This window comes from Apostichopus japonicus, chromosome 18 (genome assembly GCF_037975245.1).
Source record: "Apostichopus japonicus isolate 1M-3 chromosome 18, ASM3797524v1, whole genome shotgun sequence".
Taxonomy (NCBI): Eukaryota; Metazoa; Echinodermata; class Holothuroidea; order Aspidochirotida; family Stichopodidae; genus Apostichopus; species Apostichopus japonicus.
The window spans coordinates 17,100,810-17,121,352 of NC_092578.1; the positions used below are offsets into that span (position 1 = coordinate 17,100,810).

Here is a 20,543-nt window from a genome sequence, read left to right on the forward strand (position 1 = left end):
CGAGTTTTGACTAAGGCTATGTGTTGTAGGTAAGGTGATATGATCTTTTCTCCACAAATTTTCAGGATATGCGCATGTGCAGTTGAAACTCCGAAGTTTGAACAGGCCTAATACAAATTGCGTGGAATTTAGCGAGATATGCACACTACATTTGCGGGGATATTTGAAGAGTTGGGGTAGCTGGTGAAATCGCTGCAGGTCAAAGCATCGAGGTACTATATACGGAGTTGGAGAGGAGGAAAGAGTGGCAGGGCAGGCGAAATGAAGGTCGGACGGCCGCCCTTGTAAAACAGCGAAGCTAAGGCACTGGATGGCATCCGCCATATATATATTGTGTAGAGCATTCACAAAGTACAGGCAGTGATAAGATCGCATCTTCTCAACTATAAACACTAGTAAAAGTATAGGTCATATAATAAACGCAATTGGTGTTCGATCGGGACGAAAACATTTGTCTTTAGTAATATTACTGTCATTCGTTTTACTTGATTGCCGACATTCACAACATATCCAGACATCATGTAATGGTTCAATAATTCAATTTTAAGTACAGTATTTTATGCTGGCATTTTGTCTCGATACTCGTTTTACTTGATTACCGACATTCCCAGATTATCTCTACACATTGTTGGAGGGGCTCAATGAAATCAGTTTAAAAGTGCAGTATTTTTATGCTGGTACTTTGTCTAGACACTCGACGTTGTACTTGATTTCCGACATTCACAGCGTATATGCATAGCCTATAAGTATAACATTATAACATTTTAAAAGTTGTTTACCGTGCAGCCTCCTATTCGTATGAGTTGTACTAACGCACATGTTATCTGATAGGCTGGCTGTGGGAGATACGGTAGCTTATAAAACAAGGTTTCCACAAGTTTGCGTTTGGTGACTCCAAATGGACTTGGACCTCCAAGACCCCTATTGTTTTTGGTGCAGGTGTGTATAGCCACGTACAGTAGACTGACCTGTGTTTATTTAATGTATCAAAATGGTGGTTCGGGCCATTTCTATAGTAACAGCTAGTTCTGCTTATACTAACACCTTTCTAGTGTACTGAAGTCATCGAAACCTCAATGCATTTCGCATTCTGGTTTACATTACGCGGTTGAGCAATTTTGAACAGCGCCGATAGCAACAACGTAAGTTTAGACAACGACGTATGTTTAGACAACGGAAGTTAAAATAACAACGTGAGTTTGAGCAACAACGTGGTAAAACAGCAGCAACAACTTTAGTTTAGACTGCAACAAACTTAGTTTAGACAACGAAATATGGTTGCCCTTTTCGCGTTCCATAGCATGCGTGTTAAAATATATCACCACATATACTAAAACCAGAATGCAAAATGCATTGAGTTTTCGATGACTTCAATGCACTAGAGTAGTGCTGGTTAGTATATACCTGACTAGCTGTTACAATAACACTATGGCATGATAACACAGGTCAGTCTACTGTACGTGGCTATACACACCTCCATCAAAAACAATAGGGGTCTTGTACTCGATGTTGTTATGAATCCACACACCAAGTATTAGAGGTATCCACGATTTCCATCGTTACATATCATGTAAAAGGTTTTTCAGAGTTTGACCTCTGGTGACCTATAGGAGATTTTACCTCACAAGCAATAGGATTTTTGTACTCAATTTTGCAAATCCATATACCATGTATGAAAAGTATCCATGATTTCTACCATGAGAAATCATGTTGTGAAGGTTTTCAGGCCTCGACAAATATTTTTGAAAGTACTCGCTATTTGGCGACCGTGACTAAAAGTCTACTCGCCAAATTCCGCTCGCCACTAGGCCTATGATTGTTGGTCAAGTCTCCAAAGTATAGATCTGCAACATTAATACTTTCTATGAACAAAGGTTAGGCAGTTAGGCAGATGCATGGTGCTACGTAATTGCGCGTTAGAGAGTCATCTTTCTTTTCAGTACGAAATGAATTTTTTTCCACCGAAAGTAAGTGTTGAACAAAGTAAAACATGACGCAGAATCATAAATAAGCAGATATGCCTACTGTAGTGTCTCAAACATTTAAAAATACAACATCTGTCAAAATACCCACGAAGATAGCTTGGCTTCTGTTACATTAGGGCTCCTGTACTTTACTAGGCATATACTATACATAAACTAGGTGTGCGGGAGTCATGAGCATATACTGTACAGTACCTCACAGCTACTTTGAACCGCTGCTCAATTAGAGCGGCGACTTCGTACAATTTCCCAATTAATTATCTGTCATTTAGCTGCATATTGATGTGCGAATAATATCGATATTACTCCATTTCATTGCCTAAATCAAAGCGATCTTTTACGCAATGATAATCTGAGGTTGTAAGAGCATATCTCTTCCAAAATTCTTAGCAGTAACAACAGCAAACTTGTCTCAAAACTCCTTAAATTGTTCTATACTTTGCGAATTATGACTGATAGCCAGTAGGAAAATTGCCTTAAGAAATCATGAAGGAGATGTTTTGCCATGTTAAGTGTATTGGTATTCTGCCTCGTATTCTTCACGTTGTTGTGTTAACGAACCCTATTCTACCCAACCGTTGCTGACCTAGACAACATAAAATTGCTCACAGGCCTACCCAGGTTTGTTCAAGTTGTCCCATAATCAGTAACGTGACGAAAGTCGAACGTTACTTTTTAGGCCTAGCTATGCTGAAACTGGTGGAAGAGACTACACAAATTGAGATCAACAGCCGATCCAGACAAAAGCTCGTGAACTCACTGTCAAACTAAGTCCGTTTGATCTTCGACCTCCACAAACAAGAGCTCAGGGGCGATATGGTTCCTTGCTTGTAAGGAATATTTACAAGGTTGCAGAACTGGCCATATTTGGGGGCGTCTGGCGGGCCCTTAGCAGCAGAAAATTTGTCTGGCATAGGCCATTCAGTACTTTGTGGCATTCATGCATTAAGTTGACATTGGTTTCAAGTGGTACCTCGTTCGTTTGATCAGATGCATTTTTTTAGGGGCCCTTCTTGGGCGTCTGGCGGGCCCTTTGCAGCAGAAAATTTGTCTGGCATGGGCCATTCAGTACTATGTGGCATTCATGCATTAAGTTGACATTGGTTTCAAGTGGTACCTCGTTCGTTTGATCAGATGCATTTTTGGGCCCCCTTTAACCGGCCCCAGGGGCCACATGCAGCAGAGCGACCACGGCAGACATCCACTTTTGGATATACTGGGATTTTCCACAAATGTTCCAATACTCAGATATTGGTACCTCGTTCGTTTGATCAAAGTGCACTGGGCTGCCGGTCTAATATGGTTTACATCTAAACATGCCGAGAATTGTCAGCAATTTTTACTTACCATTCAGCTTCTACCACCAGAAGATTTCGTTTCATCAGTTACTCTCATCTGGAGCATATAGGCAAATTTTATGATGTCCTGCCGTGCCAGGTAATAATAATAATAATAATATTTGATTTTTATATAGTGCTTTACACCAGTGATAAGCTCAAAGCGCTTTACAGACGTTATATTACCCCAGGTCAATGATAACCTGTCTCAGAGACAATCCCACCAGTCGGCAGCAGTTATATACTGCGCCCAATGACAAGTTAACTCACATGTACCCATTTGACCCCTGGGTGGAGAGAGCCAAGTGAGATGAAGCATCTTACCCAAGGACACAACGTAACGAACTAGGCATGAATCGAATCAGCAATCCTTGGATCACGAGTCCGACGCCTTAGACAATTGGCCACCACGCTCTCACGCTCTCAGGTAACCTTATTCTTGGTTGTTTTAGGATTATTCTCATTTCCATATGTGTGATCAATTGCACTTGAGAACTTTTCAGGGAATTACCCTCACATATTCCCTAAACTGGTATTTATCATCAACTTTCTTGGCTCTCTTTGAAAATTACTTCCGATAAACAGATTAATACAAAGCCGCCAAATCACAGGGGAAAAATTGAAAGAAAGAAAACAGTCAAATTGGTTCATATATACCACCTCCGAATGTAATCCAGCCCCCTCCCCCCTCTAATCCACACTTCCCCTTGTTGAAAGTTTCTTTCAAGTACCCATGTAATTCTTCCAGTTATTTCCATGTAGTAAAGTGTTTACGTTTCGTATCAATAGTAGTAATCTTGCAGTAAACAAGTGCGACGTAGTAGATACGTAACTCCCAAAAAAAGTTGTTTTGCTCCGTATAAAATGTTCATTCAATTTACCACTTAATCTTCATCGGTTTCCCAACCCATGCAGGTAGAACATGACTGCTCAATCCAAGATCAAACAAAAGAGTGAACAGAGAAAATGCAATCTCGACTGCTCAGTCGTTTAGACCAGCGTTTCCCTGGCGACCCAATTATAAATGTGCGCATTATTATTTCGCAAACTTGACCAAACAAAAACTGAGAGAGTATTTTATATAGCATGTCTTAAATAACTGAACAAAAATGTTCGATTCCCGGGACTGGAAGGGGGCCACTTCAGGTTTGATCGAAGAGCACATATGTTATTAGGTGTGATAATATGCTGGGATCTCTGCCAAGGTCTAAACCGTACAATTTCTCTAGATTGAGTAAAACTTTTCAGGGAATTACCCCCGCAAATGTCAATGGCATTGTGTAATGGTTAAACGTCTCGAGATTCTTTTAACTACTTCCGATAAACAGATTAAGATAATCTGTCAAACCACTAAAAAAAAGGTTGTTGCTCCGCTCATGGTCCGAGTTAAGAATTTTACTCCTTAAAAGCAATAGTCCCGGAGTTAAATCATTCATATCCAATCGATTCCTCACCAGCTCTGGTCCAGCAATCACTTCTTCACCAGTGTCTTCAAGGTCTACAAACGTTTGGGTAAGTTGATTCATGTCCTTTTCTTTACTTTCGGTTTCCTTTGGAGAAATAATCCTAAATATTTAGACTTACCATATATAATATACCATTCCCTAACAAGATGATTAGGATGCAATTACAAAAGTCAATCAAGTAATCATTTGCTTAATCTTAAATCAACAAGAATATAAAGTGATTGATTACAGTTACACTTCAATGTATACGTTTCTTCTATGGAGACAGGTTTAATGTGTTATATAATGTAGCACGAATTATCGATAATTTCTACCTTTTTTCAAATATTTATTGTAAGGTGTAAGTCGATGTGATTATTTTGAAATAATGATTGTCATGTTAAAGGAATGTACCAGCCCCAGTTAGGAGATATCCAGCAAGGGAAGGGATATCCTATAGCTCCTTGGGGGTAACGAAGCAATTTAATCGTCTCGTTCATAAGCAAATCCGATAATCTCATCCTCTGCGCATGTACTTTATCTGCAGTGAAGCTGGTTTAAAATACTGAAATTGTTTTGCACTTATCTGATTCTTGTTTCGTATACATTATTGATTTGAACTATCCCTACGAAATGCTGGACTCGCCTGCTACCACCCTGCTTCCATCTACCTCCGTTCCATCATCTAAGGTCTAAACTTGACTGTGACTATGACCACTAATCCCTCGATAATGCATAATTATACTCGATTCTCACTTTTCGCTGCACCTGCGGGGAGAGGGGTGGGGCGAATGACAGAAGGGAGGACAGGTGTTTCCCAAAATACTCTTTTGGTTGATACTGGTAAAATTTCGATAATGTTATTCGATTCTAAAACTTTATCACAATGCATACGTAAACCTTTCCTTTTCAATTTTTATTTCATTTCTTTTGGTTTTCTCAATATACATAAAATATAGGTAGAAAAAGTATGCTTTTTTCCATAAATATAGTATTAAATGTACAAGGAGAAAGGAAGCGGTCACTCTCCAAAAGGAAAAACAAAAGAAAGAAAACAAAATAACATCAATCGATAAATACGCAAGACCAATGGATTAATACACAAGATCAATGGATCAATACACAAGATCAATAAATTAATACACAAGATCAATGGATCAATACACAAGATCAATGGATCAATACACAAGATCAATGGATAAATACACAAGATCAATAAATTAATACACAAGATCAATGGATCAATACACAAGATCAATGGATCAATACACAAGATCAATGGATTAATACACAAGATCAATGGATCAATACACAAGATCAATAAATTAATACACAAGATCAATGGATCAATACACAAGATCAATGGATCAATACACAAGATCAATGGATAAATACACAAGATCAATAAATTAATACACAAGATCAATGGATCAATACACAAGATCAATGGATCAATACACAAGATCAATGGATTAATACACAAGATCAATCAATTAATACAAAAGATCAATCAATTAATACACAAGATCAATCAATTAATACACAAGATCAATCAATTAATACACAAGATCAATGGATCAATACACAAGATCAATGGATCAATACACAAGATCAATGGATAAATACACAAGATCAATAAATTAATACACAAGATCAATGGATCAATACACAAGATCAATGGATCAATACACAAGATCAATGGATAAATACACAAGATCAATAAATTAATACACAAGATCAATGGATCAATACACAAGATCAATGGATCAATACACAAGATCAATGGATTAATACACAAGATCAATGGATCAATACACAAGATCAATGGATTAACACACAAGATCAATGGATCAATACACAAGATCAATGGATTAATACACAAGATCAATGGATCAATACACAAGATCAATAAATTAATACACAAGATCAATGGATCAATACACAAGATCAATGGATCAATACACAAGATCAATGGATTAATACACAAGATCAATCAATTAATACAAAAGATCAATCAATTAATACACAAGATCAATCAATTAATACACAAGATCAATCAATTAATACACAAGATCAATGGATCAATACACAAGATCAATGGATCAATACACAAGATCAATGGATAAATACACAAGATCAATAAATTAATACACAAGATCAATGGATCAATACACAAGATCAATGGATCAATACACAAGATCAATGGATAAATACACAAGATCAATAAATTAATACACAAGATCAATGGATCAATACACAAGATCAATGGATCAATACACAAGATCAATGGATTAATACACAAGATCAATGGATCAATACACAAGATCAATGGATTAACACACAAGATCAATGGATCAATACACAAGATCAATGGATTAATACACAAGATCAATGGATCAATACACAAGATCAATGGATTAATACACAAGATCAATGGATCAATACACAAGATCAATGGATTATATTATGATATTCAATAGCTATTTGAATAATAAGTACTAAGATTCTTTTTAAACGAATGCATGTGAAGCATGAATTTTAATTGTAATAAGTATTAGCTCAATAACGTAAGCTCTGTATACTAATACTAGTTCTAGGACGTGGTTTGGCATGTTACCAGTCTGCCTAGTATTATGATTATGTATATATTTATTGTATGTAAAATAACATATGAAACAGGAGGATTATGATTATTAATAGAACGGTAAGCAAAGAGTAGCAATGTGAACATTAATAAGGTCAGCAAATTTAAGGAGATTTAAAGAAGCATATTAATTAGCTGGTGTGATCATTGAAGGAAGCAAAAGAAATTGGTCTCTTTTAGAGCTTTTAGAAGTTTCTTGATATTAGAATACATTGTACCGGACCAAACTTTCACACAATAAGTGAGATGGGGATGAACAAGAGTAAATTATAAAGAACGAAGATCTTGTCTTGCTTGAAATAGAGAGACTCCCAACAAATCGTGCAATCTTGGTAGAGATTGAAATAATATAGTTATTCCACATCAAGCCAGAGTCAAATAATAACCCCAAGAAACATTATATAACCTACTCTTTTAAGATATTTTCCGTCCATTCATATGTCAAATATCACTTTATTAAAGCTGCTCTTATTAGTTTGAAGAAAGAAAAACACAATATCGCTAGTCTTATTCTCACATTAAGGTAAAGTTTATTAGCAGAGAACCAAGCCTAGAATTGTGTACGTTGCTTACAAATTGTGTCTTTCATACAATAACATTATAGTGAAGAAACATCATAGTTTTTATTTCATAAAAGGAAAGCAATGGTAGGAACCAATTTGTGAACATATCTTACTCACATTTTTCTTTAGTTTATGATTTCTACGTAATAAGAGAATGCATCCGACCGATGGGGACATTTAACTAAATCATTAACAATCATTACGAGCTTTTCTCATAACGTTCATGGGGTTAAAAAATCCATCTGAGTATATGTATACGTTAATTTGTTGTCAATTTGCTGATTTATAGTGAGTAATAGGGTTGGTTTGGTACAATTCGTCATTTGTTAGCGACGAAAATAATTATGTTAAAATGATCCGAAGTTTATTTCTTTCTCCGTTTCATTCTCTGCTTTCAATTGTTTAGCATATCGGGAATTCAGCATGGCTCGTATTATCATCTGTTGTCTGGTCATTTGTCTTGCGGTTGTATTTAGTGAGGCCTGCCCGGGAACAAGTTCACAGATCTCATATTCGAGACCAGGTTTGAGTCCAGTTCAGTTTGAAATTTCAGAACAAGGTGGCTCTGATCCCAAGTCATTATATTTCGACATTGAAACTGGTGTACTCGAACTTAGAGATACACCATCAGTTCCAGAACGGTAAGTATATCGAATAGCATGTAAAAATGCATGGAGACTGATATATCATGAATTATTGCTAGCTTTTCATGTTCTGACTCCTTCCATGGTTCGGACTTACGGATGGTGGTTAGGATTGTTACCTACAAAACCCAGCTCTCCCGGATGCGAATTTTTTCCCCCAGCGCGGTAAAGGCCAAGATTTGCATACCTCGCTCCCATTGGCTGGGGTCAGTATGCTTAAGCTTCATTGCAATATCAACTAGCAGCAGTTGCACAGAATCGCTCATCACATACTTCTTTTCACAAGGCCACTTTGCTTACACTCAGAATAGAAAATAGTCTAGCAGCAGACTGTACTCGTTTGAGTAGAGTTAATATATTTGTCGGTTTGTTATGCCACTGGTGTAGAGGGTCTGTGATTATGCATCGCACAACTCTGATGCTGCAAATTTAAAGAAGTTTAATCAAACCGAAACAGTTTGAAGATGATACAATATATCACTATATCATGTAATATCAACGTAAACCAATTTCTGTGTCCAATAACTATAATCCACAGTGGCAGTGGTACTACTAACATGACTAAACACTAGGCCTATATCTTTCGTATTATATTATCTGAAAACCGTGCCAAAGGGTCATAATAATATTAACCGTGTTAAAAGGTCATAATTTTGAAAATCAAATCAATGTCTATGCTCAAAAATAAGAGTCTATCAGTTTCAAATTTAAAAGCAACTCAAGTAAATAGTCAACCAGAAACTGTCCAGCTGACCAATGTTTTTATGCAGTTTTGAAGCAAGCAAACGCCTGGTACTAAACTGCGTACATTGCCATCACAGTACTCTCACGGTACAGCAAGTTCCACCATCACTTCGAAGCTTCACCCTTGTCAAAACTAACTTATTCAATTTATTGGCTTTTCAGTTTTGGATCATAAACCTAAGTAACCCTTACTTTCATCTTCAATGAGACGTGTACTCAGTGCATGGTCGCAGTTGTGTTTTACGACCTTATGGATGTACACAAACAAATCCGCTCAAAAGCAACGAACAAACACCAAATGTGTATGAGAGAATCATGATACATTGCGTGCACGTGTATGTTCATGTACATACAATACACACACGCGTAAATAGCGAAAGCAAGAACTTCCCAATTCAGCATCAACATTGCAAGCCCTAGCCAATGAGAAGCGAGGTATGCAAATAGTGGCCTTTACCGCGCTGAAAAAAAAAATCGCCTCCCGGATACACCGTTAATCTTTCCAATCTTTAAATGTTCACGGCGCAAAAGAAAAAGAAAAAGAAAAAAAAGAAGGACTAAGAAAAAAATGGCAAAAAATAAAGAACCAAAATGAATCTGGGTGGTATATTTTTCAATAATTTTCAATAATGATGACGGCAAGTAGGCTAAATGGTCTTGTTTTCAAGCTCGGGAAGTGCCATTTCCTGCAATCTGGAAGGCATTTTTCAAAATTTTCCCCAGTACGCTACGCGCCAATCATGGTGGCGCGTAGCGTTGTTTGACGTACCAGACGTCCCCCGATAGATGGCCACACTCTGATCTGCCGTACCAATCCAAAATAGCTTCCGACGCCCCTGTGATAGTGGTACTACGATATTCCCCTACGCACGACCGTTAAGCCACATGGTGCTTTCGAAATTAAAGTCATGATTCCGTATATGTTGGTATCAACGAAAACCAAAATATTGGAATACCGGTTCTTAAAATACCGTAGGCTTATTACCTTGAAGTATGTCGCAAAATTGGTACACACGATATAATGAGTCGCAAACCTCAAAGATTTTCATGCAGTTTCCAAAGTGTATAATATCTTATTGCTGCCGTCAGAGGAGATGCATACTGTTTTGACCTGACCGGGTCTGAAAAATATATCTTTTGAATGTCATAATGAAATAATAAAACATTCCGTTGCATTGAGATAAGTCGACAGACTTTCAAACACTAAGACACGTCACAACTTTTCTAAAAGGTTTCAGAAGTGTCAAACCGAAATCTTAAAACTTAATATACCATGAAGTAACCGGAAACAGTGACGTCATGTAGGATTTTTTTTTCGCATTTCCTTCTCTTTCTTTCCTTTATCACGCAAATAAAGGAGAGTAAAAACTCACGCCGAGTTCTCTCATCCGACCGCTAGACCACGCGACCACCTGTCCACCCCAAAAGAATAATAATATTAAGAAAAATTAATACATGGGGACATTTCAAACTCATAGCAGCTGTGTCTCATCCTTCAGCACTTATAAAAACTACCATTTTCGAATAACAACTTTCATTCGATTTACATATTCAGTGGATCGTTGTGAAAATACTTCTAGCCAACGATTTAATTTTTTCCTTTTGTTTTGGTATGCATTACATGTCTTTGTTTTCTATTGAGACAAATTTGTGACGTCACAGGTTACATTCAAAGACTCAGTAGCGGAATCGGATATATTACTTTAATTTTGGTGTCTTTTTTAAATCTTATTTTGCAGGCATGGTCGCGACGTTGACAGTCAAAAAAACTCAATCTTTAAGTCGATTGACATGAACGGTAATCAATACATCGAAATCTGTGAATGGGTGGAAGAGGGCGGATCAGCCATAAACTTCGTTGCGTTTCTCTCAGACGATGACACTGATGGTTAGTTATAAAATGTATTTCTTTAATTGTTATTATTTAATATTATTTTTATTTTATTTAACATATTTTTGAAATAGGTAATTACGATAAATTCCGACGACATGAACCAAACCTCGGATATTGGGACGCCCTCTTTCTTTTCTTTCCATCAGAGGCTACCTTCAAAGTGATGTCGTAAGAACAAATAATATTGAAAGCTTTAATCTTTCTGTACCTTAATCTGTTATATTGATTAATCTTGTTAAAACCTCGATATTTTTGAAATTTTTTGCATATTTAGCAAGTTTCTCTGTATATTGAATTTCATCCAATACAACATGTTTTTTCTTCTTCAAAATTATGAATTTCCTCTGGAAAAGCATTTGTCACTGACTTGCCGTGGATGAGATCATTCATTCTTCTGTTGCCAGATGCAAACACAAAATATCACGAAATTTTATAATTAAAAAAAAAAACAATGTCATATCTTCGTGATACAAAGTGTTATAATGATGCCGTTACGACCAAGGTAATACAGGAGAAAATCCCACCACGGGAATATCCTTGAACGAAAGTAAATTAAAAACAAAACACTTTTCTAATTTACCTCTTGGACTGTTCATTTCATTTCATAAAATCTGAGAAACATAGTTCTTATACAAGCCTAAGTATTATTGAATGGTAAATAGTAAAGGTAGGAACAGAAGGGAAGGGGAAGATGGTGGTGGGGGGCAAGGGGGCGTCGCTTCACCCTACTTTGAATGGGCTAAGGCCCAATGGGAAAGTTTTAAATCATTCAGCTGGATCAATTTGCATTAGCAAAAGGATTAGCAAGAAACAATTGATCATTTTCTTTTCATATTTTTCATCTCACGTCTGATGTCGAAATTTCGAGAACGTGAAAAAGCAACATGTCGATTAAAATATAAATATTCTTTCAGTTTAGAAAGAGTAGCAATTTGGATATAACATTCAATGTCCCATCTGGTTTTTCACTTTGTGATAGCTTCGTCACCACTGTATATTGATCATTAATTGATTGTTTTGTTTTCATGTTTTCATAACTAGGTGACGAGAAGATCTCTTGGCAAGAATTCCAAGCTGTGAAGGTCTAAATAGCTGCCGGGATGTCTCATGCACTTACTCTTCTAGAGCACCATGGATTGAAGTCTTGGCGTAGCGTACTTTTTATATATTTTTTTCCTTCTGTCGGATGTACCGAGTCAGTATTTCTGACACTATAATCTCTGTTTACTATGAATTGGTATAAAAACAGCCAACACGGATCGGACACAATTACCCATGCAACTACCATCATAAAATTAGATTTCATGGAAGGCGAGGGAGAAGGGAGGGAAGGAGAGGGGGATCAGTAATTATCTTAGAAGTGGTTTAAAGGGAGTTCAAAATTAAAACATAACATTGACTACAGTACTTATAACAAAGTTTCTTACAGTTGAACAAAATTTCACTCATAAAAGTGACAAACGAAGCCTTCAAAATTTCCAATATAGGAACGGAGGGTGAAGAGGGAATGGGGTGGGGGGGGGGTGTGGTGATTGAGGTGGATGGGATGCCGAGTCCCTACAGTATGTTTAATTTCTTTTAATCGCATTGAAAACGCTCCCTTTATATCATTTTGGGAATAAAGAATGATAGAATATAGAATAAAAGAAAGAATAATTGCTCTTTGTTTTCATTTTTGCATTGTTTTATATAGTCGCCCATTGTAGATATATTTGGTACCGCATCTTCGTTTTTAGGACAAGGGGTTGGACAGCGAGTCAACAAACTCCCCATTCCACTAACGTGATGACACTTTTATCACAAAATATTGATATCAGTATTATAATATATTTATGATTATGATTATTAATATTATCATCTAATTACATGAGAAGACGATTCGGAGAACATTTACGCAAATGGAAACCTGAGGTGGCCTGTAATGATATTATACCGATATGACCTCGATAAATGTATGTCTTCCGGAAAATACCCATAATCCACCGAAAAATTTCCTCCTTACCCACTCCTACGTTTTGACCCACATTTTCGAGAACAAAGTTTGAGAATCAGTGGTTTACAGAGCAATAACTGAGATACATAAAAAAAAAAATACATATATATTTTCGGAAAATAAAGATATTGACTTTTGAACATGAGTGAAAATCATTTGACCAGTTTTTAGCATATATTTGGTAATTATGTAATTAGTTATTATGTAATTATGACCTTCCAACTGTACCGACTGCCACAGTGATCTAGTTAAATTGATATTTCTAACTTAGATGCCTACAGAAAACAGACCACTGCAGCAATGACCATCTTTATATCACTCCCCGTCACCCCACCGCCCACCGTCCCACCAGCCCTACCCAATCGACCGATCCTACAAACCCTTGCTCGCCGACAGGCCCATAAACAAAGCCCCAACCACAACTACTCCCTATACATCCCCTCCCCGTCCCCACCACCGAATACCGTCGCCCAAGGCAAACAGGACTCGATAGACGGCGGAAATCACCTTCAATTATAAAGCCTTACAGCGTTATATGTATTCCATTCCAGGTTACCGTATTTCTTTTCAAAACGAAAACTTTCCAGGGACTTGCCCTCGTATATATCACCCCGAACCATACCCCCATATGTAGAAAGATGGTCTGTCTATGATTAATATGACTTCCGTTTCACACGTACTCGGATAAACCTGTCAAAATCATCAGTTTTCAAAATGTGTTAGCATTGTTATTATTTTTTTGCTCTTTAGAAATGTTAAATTTAGAATCGGTTACTGCGCATGCGCTCAGTGCTGATTCGCTTCCGTAAAAGAAGATGGCTGTGCTTTAAAACAAACAGATTCTCTTTATATCATTCGAAATATTTCGACCATTTTCGTCAATTGACTTTACTCTCGACAAGCCTCTTCCAAGTTCCATCAACTGTTTGGTAAGTTAGTTTTTTTCTTCTTTTTTTCTTGTATGTTTCTTTGTTTTGAATTAGTTTCACGTCTACGAAGACAGACTAGAAACAGTTCGGGATATATTATATTGCTTTGTATTTAACCACTTGGTATTTACAAATAATACTTTGTGACGAGATTCTAGTTTTCATTTAATATTTTTCACATGACGATGTACGAACTTAAAAAACGGTAAATTAATCTCAATTTTTTGCATGTATATATAGGGTAATTATGAACAAAGGTTTTAATATTTTGTACCTAAAAGGCCGTGTGTAAATAATGATTTCCGGGACCCTCCGTTTGTTCTCTGGATTCCGGGGTTGGGGATCCTAGATGCCCCTCCCGTTGTTTATCTTAGTGCAAAAGGTTCCTGTTTGTTCCTATTTTACAAGTTAGGTCGTAATGTTGGAAGCCGAAAAGAATCAATCTTTAAACTTTTTGATGTCAACGGAGACCAATTTATCAATAGCTGTGAATGGACAAAAGAGGGCGGTACAACCAAACACTTTGCTCGCTTATGGTGACATCGACGGTTAGTTTACCTGTGAGAGATAGTTCACCCCATTAATATGAATCGAGTATACAGAACGCCAGGCATACTTATATAATATACGTAGGGCATATCATGTCAACATCTGCCTACCCCTCAGTGGCGTAAGAAGTTACTTTTGAGTGGGGGGGCTGAAGACTGATGGCCCGCCTGGGGGAGGGGTCTAAGGGGAGGGGGTGTCCCCCTCCCCTTTGGATTTTTTTGCATTTCCAGGTGGCCTCAGATGCAATTTGGTGCAATATAGCACACTTCAACACCCACTCCATTTTGTAAACTTAATTTTGTATTTTCACCTGGCCTTAGATGCAATTTGGTGCTCCAAATGAGATTTTTTTTCTCATTTGGAAATGAAAAAGGGGTTTTTTGACTTGCGAAGTGGGGGGCGGAATGATACTTCCGCCCCTCCACATTTTTCACTGGGGGGGCTGGCGCCCCCCAGCCCCCCCCCGGTTCCTACGCCCTTGCTACCCCTCCCCTTACGTTTGGGACTATGCATGTTACCAGGGTGTTATAACAACTCCCTGATGTTACCATATATCAAATCAAATGCAGTAGTCCTATCACTTGTAAACGTTGTTGGCGGACTTCCATGACTGATGATTGCTATGCAGCACAACTATAGTTTAGACAACAACAAACTTAGTTTAGACAACCAAATAAGTTTTCCCTTTTCGCGTTCCATAAGACTTTTGCTTTGAATCCACTCTATGACAGATATGAAATCAAGTTGAATTGTTATTTCCGTGCACCCTCCAACCAGTTGTTTACGTATTTGCCTAATTCCCACTTTAGTGCGCAAGTTGGAAAATTTGGGTTTTAGTGATAATAAATAATTAACCTTAGTCAGAAGTGTTTTTTTGTTCAAAACAGAAAGAGGCAATATTTGACTACCTCTTTCAATTGTAAGAAACTCCGTCCCAGTCAGGTCAAGTCAATTGTTAGCAGGTGATAACCCAGGTACGTACTGGTTTTAGTACTATTCCATAACAACTCCCTGCTATTACTAGGCTACTTTGATAGGCCTAGTTGTACACAATATTGTCACGGTGACTTTGACAAAGAAGGCAACAGTGGGTCAGTGTAGTATTGTTTCGCTGTTGATATTCCTGGACGACTGTTGAACTAGAAGTAGAACTTCATTTAAAGCTAGCAGGTAGGAAATTCGTAGACAATGCTAACCTATTGTTCTACGGTTGATTCAACATTTATATTGTGTTTGTAAGTTGTAACTCCAAGTTAAAAGTTTAAAAAAAACAATCACTCTTGTGTACTATAGCGGCTACTCGCTGTAGACTAGGTTGGTCACACTGTATTCTAGTCCGCACTAACCCAAATATTGAACTTGTATGAGACGGAAATAACATGATTGTTTTTACATGGTGTATTTTTCTTTGTTGTCAGACACAGCTGTTCCTTTTCATCATGACACTGTTATTGAGGAACCTGCAAAAGGCTGTCTCTGTAAATGTACCAAAATTGAAGCAAGATGTACAGTCTTTGAGAAGAATCATGCATGTGCAAAGATTTGACGTTGCCGTACTGTGTGTGGACGATAATAAAATACAGGAATTGAATAAAATGTACAGAGGAGTTGACAAAGTGACTGATGTCCTCTCTTTTCCTGCAAATGAGGTATGGAAAATTCATTCAATTTTATTATAAAAAAACATATATTTATAAGTTCATTCCCTTAATTCTTTAAAAGGAAAAGTTAGAAAGAAGAGGTACATTCATGATTTAAGAATTGTAAAAGAGGCATAACAACGTCCAAGCAACCTGGTGAAAATCAGTCGCATTGGAGTGAAACCTTTAATCCCACAATGTCGAAAGAAACAAAACAATGTAGTTTACACTTAAATATGGTAAATTCACCCCATGTTATTGCGATATCCTACGATGCCCATCCATAATATGGTTCCCACTTATCTGATTTTAACTCCAAAACAGGTGGTCATTGAGTTGCTTATTGATGTGTTTTTTTTGGTTGTCACAGATTCAAGTGCCTGGAAAATTGCCTGATCCATGGAGTGATCTAGCAGATCTTGGGGATATCTTCCTGGGCATGCCTTATATATACAATCAGTGCGTTAAAGATGGGACCACGATAGAGGCAGTTCTTCCAGCCATCATCACTCATGGTTTCTGCCATCTGATGGGGTTTGATCATGAGAACAAAGAGCAGTGGTTAGAGGTGAGAGAGACGGCTTGCTTTAACTGGCGTTGTACCACAGTTACTCATATAATAATGATAATAATAATACATAATTTTTATATAGCGCCAAACAAACTATGAAATAATTCTCGTAGCGCTTAACACAATAATAACAATTATAACATATATGCTTTGGTGAAAAGATACGTTTTGAGAGCTGATTTGAAACCGTTCACAGTATTGCACAATCTTACATGTTCTGGAAGTGAGTTCCACGGTGCACTGGATGCCAACGTTCTCAAGCCGTAAGTCTGTGATTTTACTCTATGGATGAGTAACATCAGCGATGAATTAGAGCGAAGTGAGAGTGTGGATGATGGTCGGAGCTGAAGCAAGTTGGTGAGGTAGCTTGGTCCTACATTGTGCATACATTTGAACACCATCAGAATTAGTTTGTAGTTGATTGGTTCACATATCGGGAGCCAGTGGAGTTCGATCTTGGTCGGGGTAATGTGATCATACTTCCGGGTTCTAGTAACAAGACGTGCCGCGGTGGTAGCATACTCCGTATAAATACCCCATTGACTTAAAACACAATACATCATCAAAGTAAATGTAGTCTCTAAGCCCTTGGAGAAGTTCTCACTAGCTAAACACTACCCATCACCGGATAGCTGACAAGTTGGCCTTTCAGCACCATCAATTTTCCGTGCCATGACTGTGTAGATTTTTAGCTACATGAGAGCCCAAAGTTTTTCGGCACTTGTAAAACAAACCTTTTCACTCAGTAGTAAACAGTTTTTCGTACTCCGCTTTTGGAAGGCCTTTAGTGGTCCAAAAATTGCCTCAATTTTCCCAATATTTTGCACTGATCACATATGTACTTCCATTCATGCTTGCGAACATCCAAGCCACAAGAAAACCAGTTTGTGATTGATGACTTATAAAAAAAGACAGTCTTTTGCGAAGGAAAAACACTCAGGTGGAAGATATAGACTCTATATGGATTATGCCACATATGCATACATGCAATTTGCAAATGCAATATGCATATGCAATATGCATATGCATGGTGAACAAATTTAACCAAACCAACTTAATACTTCTCAATGGACTAGCACACAGTCTATGTTATGGACCTACACAGGGCATACTTGACATATTGTTGTTGAAATATCCTGTAGCAATTTTGAAAGGTCTGAACTGTGACTCTTATAAGTATTGTTTCCTGTATAGGTCCTGTGTCCCCCAAAAAACTGCTTCACATCGTTTGCTCTTTTATAGCAACTTGACTGTTTTTGCATAGCCTTTTTGCAATGCTATATACCAGATAAATTATTCCCATGTTCCCTCCATTCTGAATTCATGCACTCTCTGAGGTCACCAGAGCATAGATAGAAATGTTAAATTGGCATGTCCTACCCGCTATATGATATCTGATTACTTGGGACTATTTTATGGCACTTGAAGATTTGACATACTGTAATATAACCATATGGGAATTTGAGCTGGAAGAGACTCCACATGAAATGTTATCATCATACTATTCTTCCCAAACTTTGTGCCAGCTATTGTTTGGTGATCTTCGTAATTCACCAATGAACTTTTGTAATGCCTTAATTAAGGGACAGCACTTCCTTATAAGATGAGCAGCCAAACTGGAGTGAAAGCACTATTGTGTTACATTCATAACATTAGTGGATGATAATTCCTGCACAGTACCATTGAATATCATTAAAAACACATTTTAAGATATTCAGATGATCAGATCCTGAAGAGACTCTTGTCGGGATTATCGTGTACTGTACACATGATATGGCCCATGTTTTAATGTGGATGTATGTGAGAGGCACCTTAATATGAGGATTACATTGCCATAGCCTACCCGGAATAATTTACTGATATTAACAAAGGCATTGGAGGTGTCATCCAGTAATTTTCTTGGTATTTGTAACTTGTGGGTTAACAATGATATGGCTTACCATAGTGGAAGATATGAATCCTAAAAAGGACGGAAAGATTCCTGTTTTAATAGTAGCCTGTATATTGGTAGAGAAAAAACTATTCAACTTTAAAATATAAAATTCATCTTTGAAAAGACAAGTTATCCATTGTAAAATCTGTCAAAATAAAACCAAACCTTGATATTAGTTGATGTCATTCCTTAGGTTTGAAAGCTATAAAACATTTTCAGTAAAATTGCCACAAAAAGTCTAACCTTGTGACATATCGTACAAGCTATTCTCCACCCAAACAAGGAAACCATGTGAATAACAAGCTTTGCTACCATCTACTTTTGTGCTAAGTTTTGTTGATTTTTTTTACAATACTGTCTGATATTTTTAGCATGACTTGCTTGTAATTAAGTCCCGTAGGAATGCACATAATCCAAATTTTACTCATAAATATGAATGAGCAAGTAATATATTTGTTTACATTTAAATGTTTTTGTTTTAACCTTTTTCAGATGAGAGCCAAAGAAGTTAGCATTTTAGAAAAGTTCAACAAAATTACTGGAAATGGAAGTACACCACTGGCAACATCCTGGTCTTGAAAGGAGCCTAGTTGTGGTTGTCATGGTTGGTGATGAGGAACGCAGGAGAGTAGGTTTATGCATATGTAGAGTGTGTGCTTTCACATCACCCATTGGAGACAATTGTCTTCCTTCTGTTTACTTTGGTATCCCACTTCATAGCACTCGTACTGACAGTGTGAGCAGATAAAGGTTAGCAACTGTTCATACTGTCAGTGCGAGTGCTTTGAAGCATGATATGGGAGGACAGTGTGGAGTCGTATTAGCAATGGAAAATTGTTCCAACCAGCTGTGGCACATAAGAAGCTGGTTGTCGTCATAACAGAGTCATTTGAGCAGAAAATAGTTTTGTTTATTTGTATAAAATGTCACTCAAGCTATTGTTTTTGATGTCTTGGGTTCGCTTTTCAAAACAAACATCAACGCTATTGTGTGTCCCACAAAAATTCATTTTGTGCCCTGTGACAGATATCCTTTTTAAATAGTGATTATGCTGCTTATCAATCATATCTACACCAGCGGGTAAATTTTCCTTTGTTTTACATTCTTTGAACACTGAAGGCTCAAAGATGATCAATTTGAGCTCATACGAAGTACCTAAAGCTCTCCAGTCCTTATTTTGTAATTTTTTCTTACCTTTTCTTATAATGTTTTGTATTTATTGTTTTCTACATTAATTAGCATTGGCAGAGAAAGTAAGATACCTTTACATAAAGTGACCTAGAGGTGTCTCGCTTTGTGAAGTGCAATAAACAATAAATCATTTGCTACAAAAACAAAAAGGTGTTCCTTGTACACTCACACATTCCATTAGCTTGAAATGTTTTTATTAAGTTATGTTGAAAGTTTGTATTTTGTTAGGCTGACAGACCTTAATTGATCAGAATTAAATAAAGACAGGAACAAAGGTCAAGGGAACTTTACAACTACTCTGAGGGGGGTAGTGGGGGGGGGGTATGTAAGGGATGTTGAGATGCTTCAGTAAGGACCACTCTAGCCTGTATGTATCTCGCAAGATAATACTCTGACCAAACCCTGAGGGTTGATCACCTCTGATAGGCAACTGTATTAAAGATAATCAATAAATCCGACGATTTCGAAAACAAGGCATCTGGCA

At 37.3% G+C, this 20,543-nt stretch overlaps 2 protein-coding genes across 6 annotated transcripts in view; both read left to right on the top strand.

Moving 5' to 3' along the window:
• The window catches only part of LOC139959106 (uncharacterized), a 21,489-nt gene extending 8,578 nt beyond the window's left edge, over nt 1-12,911 (top strand). Inside the window, exons 1-4 of one of the 2 annotated variants that reach the window (XM_071956682.1) lie at nt 4,672-4,831; nt 8,378-8,612; nt 11,099-11,247; nt 12,295-12,911. In XM_071956682.1, coding sequence (XP_071812783.1) covers nt 8,395-8,612; nt 11,099-11,247; nt 12,295-12,341 — 414 coding nt within the window. In that variant the 5' untranslated portion in view covers nt 4,672-4,831; nt 8,378-8,394 and the 3' untranslated portion in view covers nt 12,342-12,911. Of the gene's footprint in view, nt 1-4,671; nt 4,832-8,377; nt 8,613-11,098; nt 11,248-12,294 lie in introns of those variants that run through there. The other variant, XM_071956683.1, reaches the window with a different exon arrangement.
• Nucleotides 12,912-15,473: 2,562 nt separating this feature from the next.
• On the top strand, nt 15,474-19,733 carry LOC139958854 (endoribonuclease YbeY-like). 4 transcript variants are annotated; one of them, XM_071956246.1, is made up of 4 exons: nt 15,474-15,698; nt 16,149-16,373; nt 16,735-16,932; nt 19,361-19,733. In XM_071956246.1, exons 2-4 carry the CDS (start codon nt 16,164-16,166, stop codon nt 19,445-19,447), a joined length of 495 nt encoding a protein of 164 aa, XP_071812347.1. In that variant the 5' UTR covers nt 15,474-15,698; nt 16,149-16,163; the 3' UTR covers nt 19,448-19,733. The 4 variants fall into 4 exon arrangements, with proteins under 4 accessions (XP_071812347.1, XP_071812345.1, XP_071812346.1 ...); XM_071956244.1 differs by having other exon boundaries at nt 15,475-15,698; nt 16,143-16,373; XM_071956245.1 differs by lacking the exon at nt 15,474-15,698 and adding an exon at nt 15,744-15,894 and having other exon boundaries at nt 16,143-16,373.
• Nucleotides 19,734-20,543: the final 810 nt, after the last annotated feature.